The sequence below is a fragment of the Martes martes genome (assembly GCF_963455335.1).
Source record: "Martes martes genome assembly, chromosome: 9".
Classification (NCBI taxonomy): domain Eukaryota; kingdom Metazoa; phylum Chordata; class Mammalia; order Carnivora; family Mustelidae; genus Martes; species Martes martes.
In genome coordinates, this window is record NC_137896.1 from 113571186 (window position 1) to 113591160 (window position 19975).

At 34.8% G+C, this 19975-nt stretch overlaps 1 protein-coding gene across 2 annotated transcripts in view; it reads right to left on the bottom strand.

Moving 5' to 3' along the window:
• Positions 1–19975, bottom strand: part of BIRC6 (baculoviral IAP repeat containing 6) — a 234697-nt gene that overhangs the window by 125934 nt on the left and 88788 nt on the right. Inside the window, exons 23-33 of one of the 2 annotated variants that reach the window (XM_080814319.1) lie at positions 16961–17095; positions 10152–10339; positions 9042–9365; positions 8704–8803; positions 6568–6782; positions 6183–6391; positions 5182–5528; positions 4361–4580; positions 3518–3651; positions 2658–2795; positions 1002–1129 (exon numbers count right to left, since the gene is read on the bottom strand). In XM_080814319.1, coding sequence (XP_080670445.1) covers positions 1002–1129; positions 2658–2795; positions 3518–3651; positions 4361–4580; positions 5182–5528; positions 6183–6391; positions 6568–6782; positions 8704–8803; positions 9042–9365; positions 10152–10339; positions 16961–17095 — 2138 coding nt within the window. Of the gene's footprint in view, positions 1–1001; positions 1130–2657; positions 2796–3517; positions 3652–4360; positions 4581–5181; positions 5529–6182; positions 6392–6567; positions 6783–8703; positions 8804–9041; positions 9366–10151; positions 10340–16948; positions 17096–19975 lie in introns of both variants that reach the window. The other variant, XM_080814318.1, reaches the window with a different exon arrangement.

Genomic DNA, 19975 nt, shown 5'->3' on the forward strand with positions numbered 1-19975 from the left:
AAGATTTAGTGTGTCTGCATGCAAATAGAAGAAACATATATGTGCATCTGTGTGTATTTCAAAAAGAAAAAAACCAACACTAAAGGGTTTATCTATAGGCAAATGGATTAAGAGATTCTGGAACATTCATGGAACGGTGGTCAAGAATTAAAAAGAACCACTGATACACTCAATATGGATGGATCTCAAAAAAATCATTTTGAACAAAAAAAGCCAGGTATAAAAGAGCACTCTGCATGACTCCTAACAATACTTTAAGAAATGATTTACTCACCGTGACCTGCACAAATTTCATGTTAACAAAATAAAAGAATCCCTACCAAAATTTATGATGAATATAATGAAAGGATAAAATATAGGACACATGGGAAATATATTGTATGGGATACTATCCTAATTTGGAAGGCAGCTATGCTCACCACTATACCACCAACACATATTACCCTGATTTGGGAAACAGAGAGGTCCTCTTGGAGGAAATGATTATAAACTCATGCCTATTAAGTTAGGTTATCTCAGCAAAAGAGTAATCTATGTGGCTGGGCGGGGGGGCATGGGGAGGAAAGGTACTTAACTACATGCAAAAGTCTTGGATGAGAAAACTGGGGCTGGTGGTTCATAAATTCAAATTCAATATGGCTAGACTAAAACTCAAACGTGTAAGTTACAAAGAGGGACCCATGATAGAACCCTGAAGTCCTGTACAGAGCAAAGAGAGACACCTTGTGACTAGACAAAAAAAAAAATGATGGCCTCTTATTTAGAACAGTATTAATAGAGAGGGGAAGAGGTAGACACTTTAAAGGACCTCACCAAAAATCTGTAAACTACAAATTGTTGCCATCTTACAAATAAAGAAGCTCAGTCTCAAATCTGTTAAACAATTTCCCTAAGTACCTCATTAAACAGCATACCTAACACCTGATAATCATAAGTCTGTCTTATGCAACTTAAAGCAATGTTCTCAAACATTAAAATTTAAAAAGCATACTGAAAATTACCTGTTTATGATGAACTAGCTGCTTTCTGATTTTCCTGGAATATAATCTATCAAGGCTACTGCTGCCTTTGGAAGACCTATTTATGCTCTGAGTGTGCAGATTATTGTTAATAAAACTCCACTGGTTACCTGGAAGAGCAAGAAAACGTTTTATTAGTAATTCTATTAAATGTGATTTTAAAGTACTTTCTATACCCAGAAAACACAAATTTATAAATGTGTCAACCATGACAAAGTAGTTTTAAAGACAATTAACCATTATTAGGAAATCGCTAGTAAGATTTGACCCTAGAAAGCTACTCTAGACCCTAAATGACTCTAAGATCAGAGTTTTCTGTCTCCAATATTTCCTTTAAGATAACAGCTATTTTCATCCACAGTTGTTTAAGATTAATTTTTAACAACACACCTCTGATGTAACTCAATTCAAAAACAACAAATGGCTCACTACTGCCTACTTCAAACCCAAGCTTTTGTATAAGGACCTAAAAAGAGGATATTCAATAATTTGACTTAATGAATGCAAAAATAAGTTAAAAAATCATGCTGTGTAGCTCTACTTTTTCTCATTTTTAAAAATGTGTCTAGACTATTACTTCAAGTATCATTCTTCTGCTCAACATCACACTTGACCCATCTCCAATTACTTGTTCATACCTGCTTAACCTAAGGACATCTTCTCCTATTCTCTACTATCCCATTTGTTAAGTCAGTTCAAATTTTTCAAAACCTATAAAAATTGTCTTCCACCAATGCATTTCCACAGTATCTGAATGATATAAATAAAAACTAAGATCTCTGATACTGTAATATTCCAACTTCATGTGGTAGTTATAGGTAACTGTATAGATACCTCTATATCCTATGAGTAAACTGGCCCATAGACTCTAAATATTTAAGACATATTCCCTCTACATGGAAAAAATTCCCCATCCTTTTCCCAAACGTAATGTGCACCAAAATCAATTGATTCACCGATCTATAACACACCTTGAGGGACCTTTTTTTAATACTAGAAACCTGACAATGTGTAAAATTCAAATTTATGGCACTTAATGACTGTATTTAGATATAAGATGTAGCTATTTCAAAATCTTTATGAAAATTGTTGTTAGCCTGGAAGTAGGGGAAGAAAATAATCTGTTTTGCAGTTGGATAGCATTTAACTTGAAAATTTTTCTATGCCTCAAATTTTATGAAGACTGAAACTCAAAAAAACAAACAAAAAAAGAACACCAATCTGGGAACTTCTGTATCTGAGCATAAAAGCTCTTTATACTTAATTAGAACTCTACATCTTCATACTGATAAACAGAATGACACACTATACTCAAAGAACATAAAGAACTCTTCACATATTTCTACTCATAAATTTACTTACATGTATGCCATTAGAAAGTGTTTAAATGAGCATGAGGAAAATAACCTCATGAAAGACATGCTTGTATGTAGACACTAAAAGTCATGCTCAAATAAGGGGCCGGTCCATAAAATCCTTCAAAAATAAATTTTATCCTTAAAACAGATTCCCAGCAAATTTAATTCATATTTTACATAAATTACATACAGCTGGAACCTCCAGGCCAATAGCCAGTTCTGGAACAACCGCATAGTCACTCAAAATCCCCACCAACAGATTATTATAAACTTCTGATACCTGTCAGAAACCTCTCCCTGTCTTTACCATTCAGAGGCTTTTTTGCAGCTGCTGCTTCATCTTCAACAGTGGCCACATAATCCAGCAATCTGGACACCAGCATCACAACCCAACTGATCATGGGAATATCTAGTACTCCTATACACAGATGACAGTGGAAAAAATAACCAGGTGACTCTTAAGAGTTGTAATGAAGTCTGAGAAGATAATTATGAGATAAAACTTTTTATAAATTAAAAATATACCATATCACTATTAACATTAATATTTACTTATAATAAGCCTCAGAACTGGAATCTGTGGCACACACTGAATCTAATGGAAGACAAATGTTTTATGTTATGAAAATAGATTCTTGACTATAGGTTGAATCCAAGAGACAATTATTTATAAACTAGGAAACAGGTATAAGGTCCAATTCTCAGACTTTCGGGTAACTAAATAAAAAAATCTCTCAACTTCCTAATCATATATAAACTAAGTTCTAAAGTTTTTGTTCCAATAACAATTTTGTTGTTCGGATGAAATACATTATGAATGACCAGAAAAGCAACCGTACCTAAAATTGAGACTTAATGAAGAGTCCGATTTTAGTTATGACAATACAGAAAAAACATGTTACAATAGTTACCAGGTTCAAAATTCAAATAATGAAAAACAGATTTATAAAGCAATAACCATATGGCAATCAATCATATGAAAGTCTACATTCTAAATTCTAAAAAGTCTACAGCATGAAAGTATTAGCAAAGTGTACAGTGATGAATATTTTAAAAAGTACTTCACAACTAGACATTTTATAAAAGCAGTATTTATAGGAATCTTATGTTTTTACTAAAGACAACCACTTTAAATAATACCTTCTGTTCTCCTATGCATGGGTAACTGTGGCTGAAGAGGTGACAACAAATTATCCAGCAGATTAAGTAAGCTTTCTAATACTCCACTATTACTAAGTGATCTCTGACCAATGCAGGAAAGTAACATGAAGACCCTAAAAAAAGAGATATAAATAAAATACCAGTATGAATCCATTTGCTCATTTAAAAAATAATTCACACTGAAATTTAACAGACAAATGATATGATATGGGGTTCTTTTTTTTTTTTTTTTAAAGATTTTACTTATTTATTTGACAGAGATCACAAGTAGGAAGAGAGGCAGGCAGAGAGAGGAAGGGAAGCAGGGTCCCTGCTGAGCAGAGAGCCTGATGCGGGGCTCGATCCCAGGACCCTGAGATCATGACCTGAGCCGAAGGCAGAGGCTTTAACCCACTGAGCCACCCAGGCGCCCTGATATGGGGTTCTTAGCATGATTTATACCTGGAGCTACAATGTTAAAATTAACTCTTTTCAAACTCTTGGTTATATTTCGTAACTATATCCGTAAGAAGTCCAGCAGATAATCTTATCACAGTCTCAAAAGAATACATGTAACACATAAAGTAACATAATCTATAAGGAAATACTTGTAAACACAGATCTATAAACTCCATAGATGCAGTCAGGAAACTAAAGAATGTAGTCTATTGTATCACCGTATAATCTTCGTCAGTATGTGTGTTGCTGGGCATTCCCAAAACCTGGAAAGATGTGCTTCATTTAACCACTCAGGATCAATCTACATGCACAGAATTTCAAAATCTGAACCCGAACTGTGAAAAGCAGAAATTACTAATAAAAACTCCATATTTTCTGACCTACCTATCTTGTGGAAAGATGAGAAGCTGCTCTGAATTGTACAATTCCTGAAGAACATTAGAAAGAAACTGACCCCACCATCTTTCACCACCACAGAGTTGAACAAGTAGAAGACCAGTATGCAACCGTATCTTTGGGGTTCCACTGATGCACAAGTGTTTAAAAAGCTCTTCACAGGCCTGGGCATGAAATGTGCTCTGCAAAACTGCAGGAACAGAGTGTCCTATTACAAAACAGAAAACAGTAAAATTTCCTATTTAAGCATATGCTGTAATATCAGTATCAGCATAGCTAAATACGCTTTTTTCTTACCAGCAATCAGTAACCAATTATAATTCTATTTATTTTGCTATTCAGTTATTTATTCTTTGTATGTAGAATTTTAATTGTTAAATGCTGAGAGAGGAGAAAAGCTAGCATTTGAATCAACTATATTTCTTATGTATGGGGTTGGGTGATTCAGATAGTTGAGTGTATATATCTGTGTGTGCATGTGTAATGACCAAAAAAAGCTCTTGATTAGAAAATGACAGTATATTGTTAGCAATTTATTAAGTTTTCACAATAACCATATTTAATATTTTGCCAGATGAAATGATGTACCAAATCCATAGTGAAGATTCGAGTTGAAAATCCATTTAAAACAAAAAAAGTAGAAATATGGGAGAAAAAAGGAGTTAACCAACAAACACATCTCATAAGTGCTCACACACAAAGAATATCAAAATGAACAATACTAGCAAATACTAACACAACAAAAAACAAGAAACAAAATCATATCAAACACATTTCCAGCATTTAAAGAACTGAAACCAAATACAAACCATTGGAAGAGTGAAGAAGACTGAGCAAAGTGTCCAGTAAGTATCTGATGATAGTCCGCAACTGCTCTGTGGAAGAAGTCTGAATTAAATCTTTTGGATCTGACGTTTCACTCAGTATCTTCCGACTTGCACCAAGAGCTACTTTGAGCCTCTGCACTGCATTATGAGCCAAATTCAGCTGAAGCTGTAGCTGAATACAGTCTTGATAGGCAGAAAAAACTCTACTGTCTTCTTCAACTGCCTTGTCTGGTTTTCGCAAAAAGTACTGTGCATTGTTAGCACTGTTAAGAGGAGGAAGATCGATACTTTGCAAAAGAGTTTCCAGTCGATGACAAGCTAAGTTATACCTGTGAATAAAAAATGTACAAAACAATTCCTGCAATGTTCCATTTTACATATAAGTACAAATGCACACTAAAAATTAAATCTCTAAAACATGTTAACAACCATTAAAAAGAACTATTCCCTTGATTGGGCGCCTGGGTGGCTCAGTGGTTAAAGCCTCTGCCTTCGGCTCAGGTCATGATCCCAGGGTCCTGGGATCAAGCCCCGCGTCAGGCTTTCTGCTCAGCGGTGAGCCTGCTTCCTCCTCCTTCTCTCTGCCTGCCTCTCTGCCTACTTGTGATCTCTGTCTGTCAAATAAATAAATAAAATCTTTGGGGGGGGGGGGAGAACTATTCCCTTGTTAAGTACTAAATGAAGTCAATTATCTAATCATAATATTGTAATTTATCAAATATTGTAACATTTTAGCTTCCTACTTCCTTCTCTTTTTCTTTTTTAAAGTTTAGTTATTTTTTAGTAATCTCTACACCCACTGTGGGGCTCAAACACACAGCTCGAAGATCAAGAGTCACATACTCCTCTGACTGAGCCAGTCGGGTCCTCCAACCTTTTGTTCTCTATACATCTATGCAAAGATATCTCTTGAAAAATATATATAAGACATACAAAATAAAGGGTTTCAGTATGATTAAAATATACTGCAATTTTCTAATAACCTGCACTGTATATCCTCCTGTAGAGCAACCATCATTGCTAAATGCTGGTCAATTTCTGGTTGGTTTGCAGATTCACCCTCTCCCCTTAAAGGATCATGCATTAACTTCAGTTCGCTTTCCCAAGGCAAGATATACGTATGACCATAGTAAAATCCTAGGGGGATTTTGGCTCTGGCATTTGTACTTCCATAACGTCCAATGACAGTGATCTGAAATTAAGAGAAAAATGAAACATGAATATACATACACATCCATCTGCAAAAATAAAATTCGGAGCAATGTATTTAAGAAGATAGTTATACTTTTTAATTATATGTCTGAGTATCTCTCATAACTTGTCGGAAACATGGAAAGCATATCAATTCACTGTCTTGCAGTTCTTTACCTTCATAAATCTACACACAGGAGGTGGTATCAAATCATGCAGAATTAGTGAATGGGTGCTTATATCAGTTGCCACTACCAGTCGCCTCCCATCCACCTCTTCTCCTAATGTCCAAATGTCAATTGACAAGGAGGCCAAGTCTCCGCAAGTGGGAATCAAGACATCTGTCAACAGTATTGGTCTGCCAAAATCCAAGGTCACAAATCTCCTTGCTCCTATCAGAGAGAGATAGCAAGAGTTGACTAAAACTACCATTGTTGCAATTAACCGAAAGATACATTCACAAAAACAGTTGGGAACATGCATCCTAAAAAATGAAATCAACTTATTAAACTACAAACAGATGGGAAGAAAGTAAATAAGCAGCCTTCAAAAATTCTCTGAAACCTCAATCCATGCTAGTTAAGACTTAAGGAAAAAGTATACAAGAGTAAGTTTGTTATTGCGACAGCAATCAACTGTACATACAAGCTTAATTTAATACTTTAGAGTTCAAAAACTTTATTACCAAAAATAGTATATGGATTAATTCTAAAACGTATCTATATAATCTTTTTCAGCTATCTGGTCACTTCCTAAAAATTGCCCTAATAGATGCATTAATGATATCAAATTGTACTGCTTGATTTTACTTTTCTCAAGCCTTATTCATCTTCTTACAAAGTGAGATCTCACACTGTGGTTATGATGTAAAGTAAAAGTACAAGGCAGAAATCACACAAAGTCACTACTACCACTAAAAAAATCCCTCAGGAAGGTCCTCCAATAAAGAGAGACACAGCTTATCCCAAACAGTGTTTCTGCCCAGGTACCGACACATCACTGTCTCTTCAGCTACTTAGTACCAAGTGCAGTTGATGGTTTACTCTCAACGACCACACTAAAGAGGCAGGAAGCCCTTCTGTGTAAGCACTCGAATAACACTCAGTGTGGCGGAGATGCTCACACTAACGAAAGGCAAAAATGATCTGAGAGGAACAGAAAAAGAGCAGACTTGCATCTCTCATCTCAGAATAAGCCTGATTAGTGAAACAGTAGACAGAATCATTAACAATAGAATTCTTTTTCTTCTTCACCAGGTTGGGGTGAGGAGCACTTAATAAACCTAAGAGCTGCATTTTAACCCAGTGAAACTGCTAGAACCCATGCTATTTTCAATGGAACTGGTTTCGCAGAAAAAGGTAGTTACCAATACTTTCCTAAACAGAAAAAACATTAAATAACAAAGAACATAATTCTATAATCTACAGTCAATTCCACTGCTAAAAAGCAAACTCCAGTGTAAACAACAGCTCATATTCCATAACACTGCACACCAACTAGTCACATTCTAAATGTTACAGACGCTAATGGTAACACCAGTGAAGGATCAGTTCAACGGGAAACACCATTAAGAATTTTTGTTTGAAAAAACTCTCTCTTCCAAAGAAACAGCCTGATGCAATAAAGCAAATCTGGTTCGACTATTCATACGATGAAAGGTGACACAGTATGCATTATATTCATATTATTCTCTGCTATAAAACTCAGAAGGATTCTGTTGAATTCTGCTGCAGCCCACGCCCAGAACTAACAGTTTGGTAGGATTATAAGGTTAAAATTGCCCATAGTTTACTAGGTAAACATGCTCTAGTTGAAAGCACCTATCACAGTCACAGGTAACTAGCATAGAAGTATGGCCACAAAATTAAGTAAAATTTGAATTATCGAGACCAGGAAGTGTTATTAATGTTACTCAGTTATTAAAATCAGCTGTAATTCTGTCTGCTATCTTCTGGCAACAGTTTCAACATCAGAGTGCTGGTGTTAGGAATACTGAAGCGTAATTTCCAGTGTCATGATAACTGAGCAGCTACAATGGAAGTCGACACTCCTGTCCATCCCAGCTCAACAGGCAAGATTCACATACAGGTCAGATACAGGGTCTGGATAAAAATTAGCCACCCTACCCAGCAGCACGCCTATGTTCAACCTAGTGAGCACAGAGCTAAGCCTTATGTAGTGCTTATTCTTGGTAAAATGTGCTTACCTAGGAACAGATGGGATTTACTCGCAAAAGAAAATCAAACTACAGATTAAGACTCAAAGGGCTGACAGACCAGGCAAGAAAAATATTTTAAGAAAGGCAAATATTACCTGAATGCATTCGCTCTATAATAATGGACTGGTGGGGTGGAGGCTGAAGAAAATGTGAAGCATGAGAAATTGCAAGAGCTAGGCCAGAACCAAGTGGATTCTAGAAAAGAAAAAAGTGTAACTCTATATTGATATTACTCTTGCTCTATACAAACTAATAACTGTAATACCATATTAACAAGTCCCATTTCCTGATGCATATTCTATAATACTTTATAAAATAATCTAAGTTGATGTATCTAGTTGGTATAAGAAAAGTTTGCCTTCTCAGGTTAGCATATACATTAAAATATTTTTAAATGTCTAAGCGAACACCTATTAAAAATATAATAATTTACCATTCTGGACTTGTTGGAATTTTTGTTATGTGCAGCAAGACTGACTGTTGGGGGATCAATAACTGAGCCTGGGAAAAGCTGGGCAAGTTCGGCATTAATCACAACGGAAACTGCTTCATTGGGTGGGGTGAGTGGTGGAGTCATAAAAAGTGGTGTTGTTTTTGGAGTGGGTGGAATAACATCGGATGGGTGGATGAAGAAGCCGGGGGCCGCCGCCGGGTTGGAAGGCACAGAGTTGTGAACAGGACCTACTGCTGAGGCCGCCGACGCCGCGGCAGCTGCTGCAGCCGTCGTCTGATGTAACTTGGCTTCCAGCTTTGCTTTCTGTAAAAGAAATAAAAGCGCAAGATATAGACTAGGCTTGCCTGCACAAACTGTGGGGAGCAGTACACAGGAAAAGAGCATACAAAGATAAACATGGTCTGATTAACTAGATCTCAGTTCAATAAAAATGAAATTAAACTAAAAAATGGACTCAACATGAACTGAGTATTTCTTCACTGTTATCGACTTCATTAAATATCTGATATACAACTTCCTGTGCTTGGGGGAACAAGGACTTCCACAAAGCAAAGGTGGAAAGGAAGAACAACAAATAAATGTAAATAAGGAAACAAAATTCTCCTCAAAGCAAAATATTAACAAGAGGAGGTAGATTCTCACGGTGCCTAACCTAATATAATGTCACCTACAATCACACAGATCACAATTAGACCACAACGAAATTGCCAAAGCATCTGTCATTATTACTAAATTTTAATCCACGTGAATTCAATTCATCTCTAAAATGTTTCAGGATCTCCAACCCATAAAAATCCTAACTGGTAACTGTAATGTTTGACCAAGAGTGTTGAGACTAAATGGATTTTACTGAAGAGACTGCCCCCCAAAATATTAAGTATAGTCCCGCAGATGTTTATCAAATAAAATTTGTGGTTTTTTTTGAATTTAGATATATCACAAAGACGTTACCTCCATTTTTGTAGAAAATGATTAGCTCAGATCGGTCAACCTACTTTCCTTTATGAAAATAATGGTCATTTTTTACAGTACTTTTTCAGCTTTTGAAGTTTAGAGACAGCATGAACAAAGAGCCAAAGAGTCTCCAACCTGTTGCTGAAGCTTCAAAAGCTGCTGCTGTTTCTCTTGCAGCACCTGCAGCTGTTGCTCGGCTGATGCCATTGCATGAGAGAGAGACTGCAAAGCTACCTGGGCTGCTGAACTCAGGGCTGTCGAAGCTTCCCCAACTGTCCCCGATGACAGTCCACCTACTGCAGGAGTAACCCCGAAGGAACTCACTGGCATAAGACAAGGGGGGAGAAAAGGGATGAGGAAAAGGTTCACATAGAAACATATTCCAAGTATACTATTTTGACATTAAAACTCCAGTTTCATTTTAAAAGATAAGAATCTATAGAGTATCAATAGGGAAATCTTAATGGTAAAAGCATACTGATTGATCCTAACAGTATTCAAGGTTAGGGAATCTGGGGAACTACTTATAAATCAAAGAAAAATTACTGAGCTTAAAAATATTTTCAGTATATAAAAAATTTCATTTAATGGGGAACTACTTATAAATCAAAGAAAAATTGTTGAGCTTAAAAATATTTTCAGCATATAAAAACTTTCATTTAATATGGCCAAAATAAAAACACAAAACAAGAGTAATCAATTTGAGCATAACAAATAAACTGAAATTTGCTTTACTAAGTTCTCCTATAGCAATACTCCATCCTACTCCATCCCCCAAGAAGGTCCAAAAAAACCTTCAATTATAAGAACATCATTAAAAAAATCTGATACCTTATTTCCTCATTTTAAAGCATAGCCTAGACAGAGTCTGGCCCCCAGAGAATATGTAAAGCAATGTTTCCTACCAGATGCTCCCCTGAACTCTAATATGGAGAGAAACAAGCCCGATGCTCCCCTGAACTCTAATATGGAGAGAAACAAGCCCGATTTGACTTATGTCAAATAATTATTGTACATACTGCTTAGCCATGAACACTATCACCCTTAAAGACTACGAAATTCCTGTAAGTTGAATAATTTCTTTGACTTTCTTTTTCAATGTTACTCAAATATACATTATAAAAATCATTCTTGCTTTCCCCATTAAATATTTACCAATATTTGTGGAAAACATTTTAGAAAAACCTAAGATAAAAGCTTAATTTCACAACTTAATGAAACAGGTCACCATAAAATAAGAAGTAAAAGCCAAGTTTAATAAGAGCATTAACATTTATATTCTAATAGGCTAGAAAGTTTACTGAAAAGTTATATTGAGGAAGGATAACTGCTACAGTAGTAGCAAATGTTTAGTGTGCATTACCATGTGACCCTGTTTTAATTAATTACATATTCAACTGATGAGCAACTCTAAGAAGCAGATACTAGAACTCTGTTTCTTAGTTACCTATAGAGCTCATAGTGGTAGAACAAAAGCTGGAACTAAGGACCATGTGGAACCAAAGCCAATGGGAGGGCAGGCACAGTGCTAAGCATGGAACTTATATCAACTCATCTCATCTTTGCAAGGGCACACAGGTAGTTACTAATGTTATCCCATTTTACAGGTAATGAATCTAAAGCTGAGGGAAATCATTTGCTCATAAATACCTGAAAAAGTGGGCAGGAAACACCACCCAGGTATCTAACAGTCTATTTTAACATCTAACAATGCTGTACTGGGCCACGATTCAAAAAACTACTAAAAAATTAAGCTGTAATCAACAAGACAGCAATAAATGAAACTGTGCATAGCCTTACAATTAAAAGTGTCCTCAACTTACACACACACACTTATACAACACCCATACTATGACTCGTTTAACTTTCAAGAATTCAACTACACAAGCATAGTCAAAAAAAGAGCAATCATAATTCACATAAGCTATGTGCCCCAAAATGAAATGCATCCACTTCATCAAATGGTCCACCAAAGAAACAGCTAACAGCTATTCCAACTCTAGAGGGCTAATTATCAGACTTACTGAAGCACTGATATTGCATTTGTACTTTTTGGATCATTTAAAGTACTTTTCAATATTAACCATGCAGAGTTTGGTCCTTCACTCACTTTAAAATCCAATGCTTGAATAATACTTATGGGAAAATGAATTAAGTCACCAAAAACACATAAGAGACATAAACAATCCGAAAGAAATAAGTCGCCTTACTACCACAAAATTTTAAAATCTTTTGCCAAGTCTGAGTTTTCAATATCTTTTTCTATTTTTATCCTAGGAGCATCAAAAACCAGATATAAAAATAATGGAGATGAGAACAAAATAAAAATGACTTATGACCATCATTCCTATTCAGTATCATGTAGGAAGTCCTAGAAAGCACAAAAGAGCAAGAAAAAGAACTAAATGATATGATTAGGAAAACAGTAAAGTAAAACTCTTAACAGATGCCATCATGACTGTGTCTATAAAAAGTCCTTAAGAATCTACAAGCTATTAGAATGAGTAAACTAATACAGCAGTATCACCACATGAGATTAATATACACAAATCAACTGTATTTCTATACACCAGCAACCAAAAAAATGGAAATGAAATTAAGAAAAGAATCACTGATAGTAGCATTAAAAAAATCAAACAGGGATTAATCTTAAAAAGATGTGCAAAACATCAACACTGAAAACTAAAAAACATCTCCCAGGGTAACTGAAGACCTAAGTTTACTAAATATACCATGTTAATGAAGTAAAAGGCTGAATATTAAGATGCCAATTTTCCTGAACTGATTTATATTCAAATTCTTAAGAAAAAAATGCTTTTTGGTGTATAAATTGTCAAGTTGATTCTAAAATTTAAATGGAAATACAGAGATCTAATGTACAGCATCCTGATGGTAACTATAATGCTGTATTATATACCCGAAAGTTGGTAAGAGTAGTCTTAAATATTCTCGCCACAGGAAAAGAACTCATAATTACATGACAGAACAGAGGTATTAGCTAATGCTATGATGGTAATCATTTTATAATATATAAATGTACCAAACCAATACACTGTATACCTTAAACTTGCTCAGTATTATATGCGAATTATATCTCAATAAAGCTGGGGGGAAAATGGACGTAAAAAAGACACAGAAGGGCGCCTGGGTGGCTTAGTTGGTTAAGCGACTGCCTTCGGCTCAGGTCATGATCCTGGAGTACCGGGATCGAGTCCCGCATGGGCTCCCAGCTCCACAGGGAGTCTGCTTCTCCCCACTCTGACCCTCTCCTCTCTCATGCTCTCTCTCAAATAAATAAAATCTTTAAAAAAAAAAAAAAAGACACAGAAGCTTTAAGAAAAACTATAAGAAGAAAAATGGTGGGTTCCACTTATAAGTATATACTCAAGAACTGAAAACACGAAAATGAACACAAATTTGCTGCATGGCAGTATTTTGCTTAACAGACAAAAAGAAGTAACAACCCAAATGCTTGTTAACTTCTCAGCAGATAAACAAAAGAAGGCATATAGAAGTTGTTTCCAAAGTGATATGTCCATATAGTGGAATACTATCCAGTCATAAAAGAAATGATGTACCGGTCCATGCTAAATGGATGAAACATGAAAACATTGTAATATTTTTAACCTGGTCTGATACTTTGTCTTTCAGTTAGAGTATTTATTTACATTTAATGTAATTACTGATGTAATTACTTGATACTGATGTATCTATATTTAAATCTGCTATGCTATTAATATATTAGATTTCTCCTTTTGCCAGTTAAGTGTTTTTCCCTTTCCTTATTTTTTCTGGGTGATTATATTATTGGGCTACTTTTCTACTTTTTACTATTTTACTATTTTTTCTACTATTTTACTATTTTTTTTACTATTTTTAGCAGTTATCCCAGAGATCACAAGATATACATACCTTTGATATTTGTACAATACAAAAACCAGTTGCACCATACAGTGCAAGTATCTAGAACATTTGTCACCTTCCTGATTTATATGGTGTTGTGTTTATATACCTTAATTTTATGTGGTTTTATTCCCAAATAATTATTATAGTTTTTTATATTTGGTATTCATTTGGATTTATCTCATAATTCCATTTCATTTCTCTCTTTTCTTATCTTTGTTTTTGAACTGGGGAAAAAAAAAAAGCAACTACCACCTGCTTATGAAAGAGTAAGTTCAAAGTAAAAGAAGGAAAAAAGTGTATCATACAAATAGTGACCAAAAGAAAGATGACGGAAAGTATATAAATATCAAACATGGTAATTTTAGGAAAAATAGCTAGCAGAGATAAAGAGGTAATTCCTAATGATGAAAGATTAAATTCACAAGAAAGATAAAAAGCATTCTAAACTCGTATGGTAGTTTCAGAATAGAGACTGATGAAACTCAAATAGCCACTTCCACAGGTGCAGAAAAAGAATTTAACATATTGATCTTATGAACTAAAAGAAACCAAGGAGTTAATAAAGACAGAATCTGAGGAACACAATTAGCAAATATGCCCAAACGGATAGAGTACACTTCACCAACAAGTGCAGAGTAAACAATTATTGTCATGTATTCCTGGAATACTTAAAAATAAAAACTGATCCTCTGCGTTTCCTAACATAGTATACAAGACTGACAGAGTAATTTCTACCCTACAGCAATTTAAATAAAAATCAATAGCAAGTAACTAGAAAATCCTCAACCATCTGAAAATTAAAAAGTACATTTGTTTAATGTTACTTCCTAGAGTTGAATATATGGAAAACCTATGGAACAGCACGTCAACTTCTACATTCATATCCAAGAAAATAGTATATCCAGTAGCACTAAAAGCATCACAATGGAACAACCCAAATATCAATCAATAGTATGCTAATCAACAGTAGACACACAAATTTTGCTTTATTCAGACAAGAGAATCTTAAATAGCAATGGAAAAGAACCAAGTAACTGCATGCACTGATACAAATGAATTTAACAATCGTAACGCTGAACAGAAGGCAGATCAAAAAATACATAAAAGCAGTTTTATATTATAAAGGCTATATTCAACCAGAGATCAGACATATATAATTAAGTGATTATACAATGAAACAAAAAAAAACCAAGCAATGACTACACTAAAAGTGAGGACAATGTTTATCTTTTAGAGAGCAAGAGAAAAATAAGAGGAAGGGGACATGAATATACCTTTTAGAGTGCTGGATATATTATTTCTTGATTTGGTGGTCACAGGGATGGTTTGTTTTGTCATAAATTGCCAGTTTCATAATTGTTATTGTTATATACATTTTTATATATTTAAAATATATAAAAATATATTTTATATATATAAATATATATATATTTTTATATATATATTTTATATATTTATATATATATACATTTTTTATATATATTGTTATATACATTTAACATAATTGTCATATACATTTTTTCATAAGAGCATCGTATTTCACAATTAACATGTTTCAAAAAAAGTAAGAAATTGAGAGACTACAGTCACCTTTTAGCACCTTATGACCACTAGTTAAGACGCTGCCCTAACATTTGATAAAAATCCTTCTCCTGGTGGTGGTTTCAGTGTAGGCAAAATACAGATAGGATTGCAGGTATAGGAACAATATCTTTGAAAAAGAAAGATGGTGGTTCCCTTGCTTGTTTATAGGAGAGGAAAGGGAGTGTGAAGGAATACTTCTCTTTTTCAAACCTGCTCTTACATTTGTTATAAAATTTCATACCTTCTAATGCATTACTTATTCAAACACATGAATTTTAGACCCTTACTTTCAAAACAGTTCCAAGAAAGAGTGTGATTTATAACGAAAAAGTTCTCTGAAAGTTCAATTTCTTGTCACGCCTTTTTCTATTCCAGTATACATGTATGTCTCTACAAAATGACTTATAACAGTCCAAGAGAGCAAACACAAAATTTCATTCTTTTGGCATCCTTATTTAACAGAAAGATTAGATTTTATTTGAAAACTCTCATGTAAATTACACAAGCCAAAGATTTCACTTAGTGGTTACTTCCATAATTAGAAGATATAAGATAATTCTGAATAAGAAGGCACTTGAAAAACTGATAATTTCCTTTTAAAACCCTGCTTAAGTTTAAATTTTTTGTAGCTTCTTAAGCTAAATGTTTACACTTTCTGTTAAACTGCTGAAGATAACAAGAAGAAATCCACAAAGCACAAAACCACCAACGGCAGAATTAATTCAAGACACTATTCAAACTCTTCTGTGACTGTAATAAGATAAAACCATATCCAATGTTTTTCATTATAACAATTTCCATTATTTACGCCAAGACAGAATTATAAATACTGATCCTATGACATGAGGGGAAAAAAAAATCACAGAAAAGAAGGTATATAAAAAAAACGAGAGTTCCCAATTGTTCATTTAAAACACCAATACTATGACATATTCAGCACACTTAAATATTACTTCATATATCTAAAGGTGCTTATATCTGGAATAATAATACTCCCCCTACACTCTTCTCAACCTTCTCAAAGATATTATATATTGTGAGCTTTAAACGCAAGAAGTAACATTATGATGCCAAAACTACATACACATAAGACTGGCCAATAGTTGAGGAGAGTTGAGGCTGGGTAAAGGAAATGTAGTCTGTTGTACTTTTCCTTTTCCTTTTGTTATGTTAGATATTTTCCAAATTAAAGGGCTTCTAAAAATGCACACACATAAAAATACAGTGTTTTAGAAGGTAGGAAAAAAACTATGAACGAACATAGAAAAATATGGAAAACTACTTTTGCTTTTTCCCTCCTACTAGTAAGTTTCTATTTAACGTAACACCAAAGGCACTTACACATAATATAAACTGATATTTAAGTACTTACACATCACTTTGTTTTTACTTCAACATAAAACATATAATAAAAAGAGTGAATAATAAAAGAAGGTATATACCAGTAAACGTACTTGCATCATCCCTTTCTATTCTGGTGCCATCACTAGTTGACACACAAGTAAAGTGCAGGGGTTCAACTTCTAGAAGTCCAGTGAGAGATGTGAAACTACCTTCGGCAGCTGTGCAACTACTGACCTTTCCATTTCCTGTTAAAGAGACAAGTTTTATGCTATGTAAGTCAATTTTTAAAAGGCAACAGTCATATGGAAAATTATAGCTGCTACTTCAATTTCAATTAGAGCAGCTATATAAACACACAACCCTACGCAGTACTTCCACAATGGACATGGGATTAAGAAAACTCACAAACAGAAGATACTTGTCTCCCTGCTGCAAAAGCAGAGTTGCATAAAAGCAACTTACTGGCCATTAATATAAAACAGTAACAAGTGATTCAGATTTTAAATGAGGAAAAAATAATGAACCACTACTAATACTAGCTATTTTTTAAATAGAGTATTTTTTTTTAAGATTTTATTTATTTATTTGACAGAGAGAGAGAGAGAGAGACAACAATAGAGGGAACACAAGCAGGGGGAGTAGGAGAGGGAAAAGCAGACTTCTGGCTGAGCAGGGAGCCCGATGTGGGGCTTAATCATAGGACCCTGGGATCATGACTGAACTGAAGGCAGATGCTTAACCACTGAGCCACCCAAGTGCCCCAGTAATATTACCTATTACACAATCCGTTAAGAATGCATAAAATCAGAATACTTTCTTTCACGTCACCTGTATAAATAGAACCCTAAGTAAAACTCAAGAAATTTTCTAAAATACTATCAAGATTCTTCTATAAATATGCCTTTGTATTTTGCATATATTATCCATTTTAGAATGAGGCCTATTACTTTATAATCATAAAATACAACATCTGACCTTTGAATAATGCTGAGGTTGAGGTGCCAACCCAGTGCATGGTCAAAACTCCACATGTAACTTTTGATTAACTTAACTACTTCTATCCTACTGTCAACCAGAAGCCTTACAGATAACATAGTTGATTAACATATAATTTTCCTGTTATATGTGTTATATACTGTATTCTTACAACAAAGTAAGCTAGAGAAAAGAAAATGTTAATAAGAACATCATAAGGAAGTGAAAATGCATTTATAGTACTGTACTGTATTTATGGAAAACAATTCCACATATAAGTGGACCTGCACAGTTTAAATCCATGTTGTTGAAGGGTCAACTGTCGTTTAAGTTAGCACATGGAGTTGGAAAAAAAATTAAAATAAAATAATTCACATGATCATAACTATGTGAACAATAAAACCACAGCAAGATGATAAGACAGGAGAACACAAAGAATTTAAAGTTTTATGTAGTATGGGGGAAAGGGGTTATTTTCAGTGCTGTCCAAATTTTCTGGAATTAGCACTGCTTTAAACATCATTTTTTAAAAGATAAAATTAAACAGAAACCAAAGATGGAATGGGGAGATATAAAAACTATCAACATCTGAAGGACTAAATTAAATGCTAAATTGTCATAACCCTGTTCTCCAACATTTCATTGGTGCACAACATAGGACCTCACACATTAAAAAAAAAAAAGTATTTACTAAGCATTTAATACTAGACATGGGAAATACATGAGAAAGGTCAGGCTCCAGTTCTCATTAAACACCTACTCTGTGTTATAGGTTACTGGCACTAAACTACTAATCATACAACTGAACTTAAAAAAAAAAAGTGCTTGCCCTACAATCTAGTATTTGCACTACTAAGTCTTTACCCAAAGAATACAAAAATACTAATACAAAGGGATACACACACCCCAGTGTCTACAGCAGATTATCTACAACAGCCAAATTATGGAAAGATCTCAAATGTCCATTGACTGATAAATGGATAAAGAAGATATGGTGGGGGCGCCTAGGTAGCTCAGTGGGTTAAAGCCTCTGCCTTCGGCTCGGGTCATGATCCCAGGGTCCTGGGATCGAGCCCCGAGCTGGGCTCTCTGCTCAGTGGGGAGCCTGCTTCCTCCTCCCTCTCTCTCTGCCTGCCTCTCTGCCTACTTGTGATCTCTGTCTGTCAAATAAATAAATAAAATCTTAAAAAAAAAAAAAAAAGAAGATATGGTGTCTACAATGGAATATTACTCAGCCATAAAAAAGAATGGGATCCTGCCATCTGCAATGACATGGATGGAGCAAGAGAGTATTATGTTAAGTGAAGTCAGTCAGAGAAAGACAAATACCATGATTTCACTCATGCGGAATTTAAGAAACAAAGCAAATGATCATAGAGAAAAAGAGAAAGGCAAACCTAGAAATAAGACTCTAAGAGAACAATGTTACCATATGGGAGATGGCAGGGGGGATGGGTTAAATATGTGCTGGGTATCAAGGAGGGCACTTTCGTGATGTGCACTGGATATTGTATTAAAGTGTTGAGTCACTAAATTGTACATCTGAAACTGATATTACGGTGTTATGTTAACTAATTGGAATTTAAATAAAAACTAAAAAAAAAAAAGTGCTATGTTTTACTTAAAAGAAGTTCAAAAGACCAATAAATCCAGGGGAAATCAGTCTAAGTAGAGGAGTAAAAAAATACTTTCATGATGAGGTGACGAGATTTATGGGAAGAATGACTTATATTTTTTTTAAAGATTTATTTATTTATTTATTTGACAGACAGAGATCACAAGTAGGCAGAGAGGCAGGCAGAGAGAGGAGGAAGCAGGCTCCCTGCTGAGCAGAGAGCCTGATGCAGGGCTTGATCCCAGGACCCTGGGACCATGACCCGAGCCGAAGGCAGAGGCTTTAACCCACTGAGCCACCCAGGCGCCCCAAGAATGACGTTTTTATGTATTTATTCCAGGCAGGGAAAACCTGACAAAGGAAACAACATGAGTGAAATCTCTCCAGTACAAAGAAATACGGCACATTAAAGGAACTAAAGAAGCAAGGTGGCTGGAGGAGTATCTGTCAATCCAAACACCCCTCTATGTATCTTTAAAATGATTAAGAATTCTTAAAGAACTTTCACCTATGTTGGTTGTATAGACAGATAGGT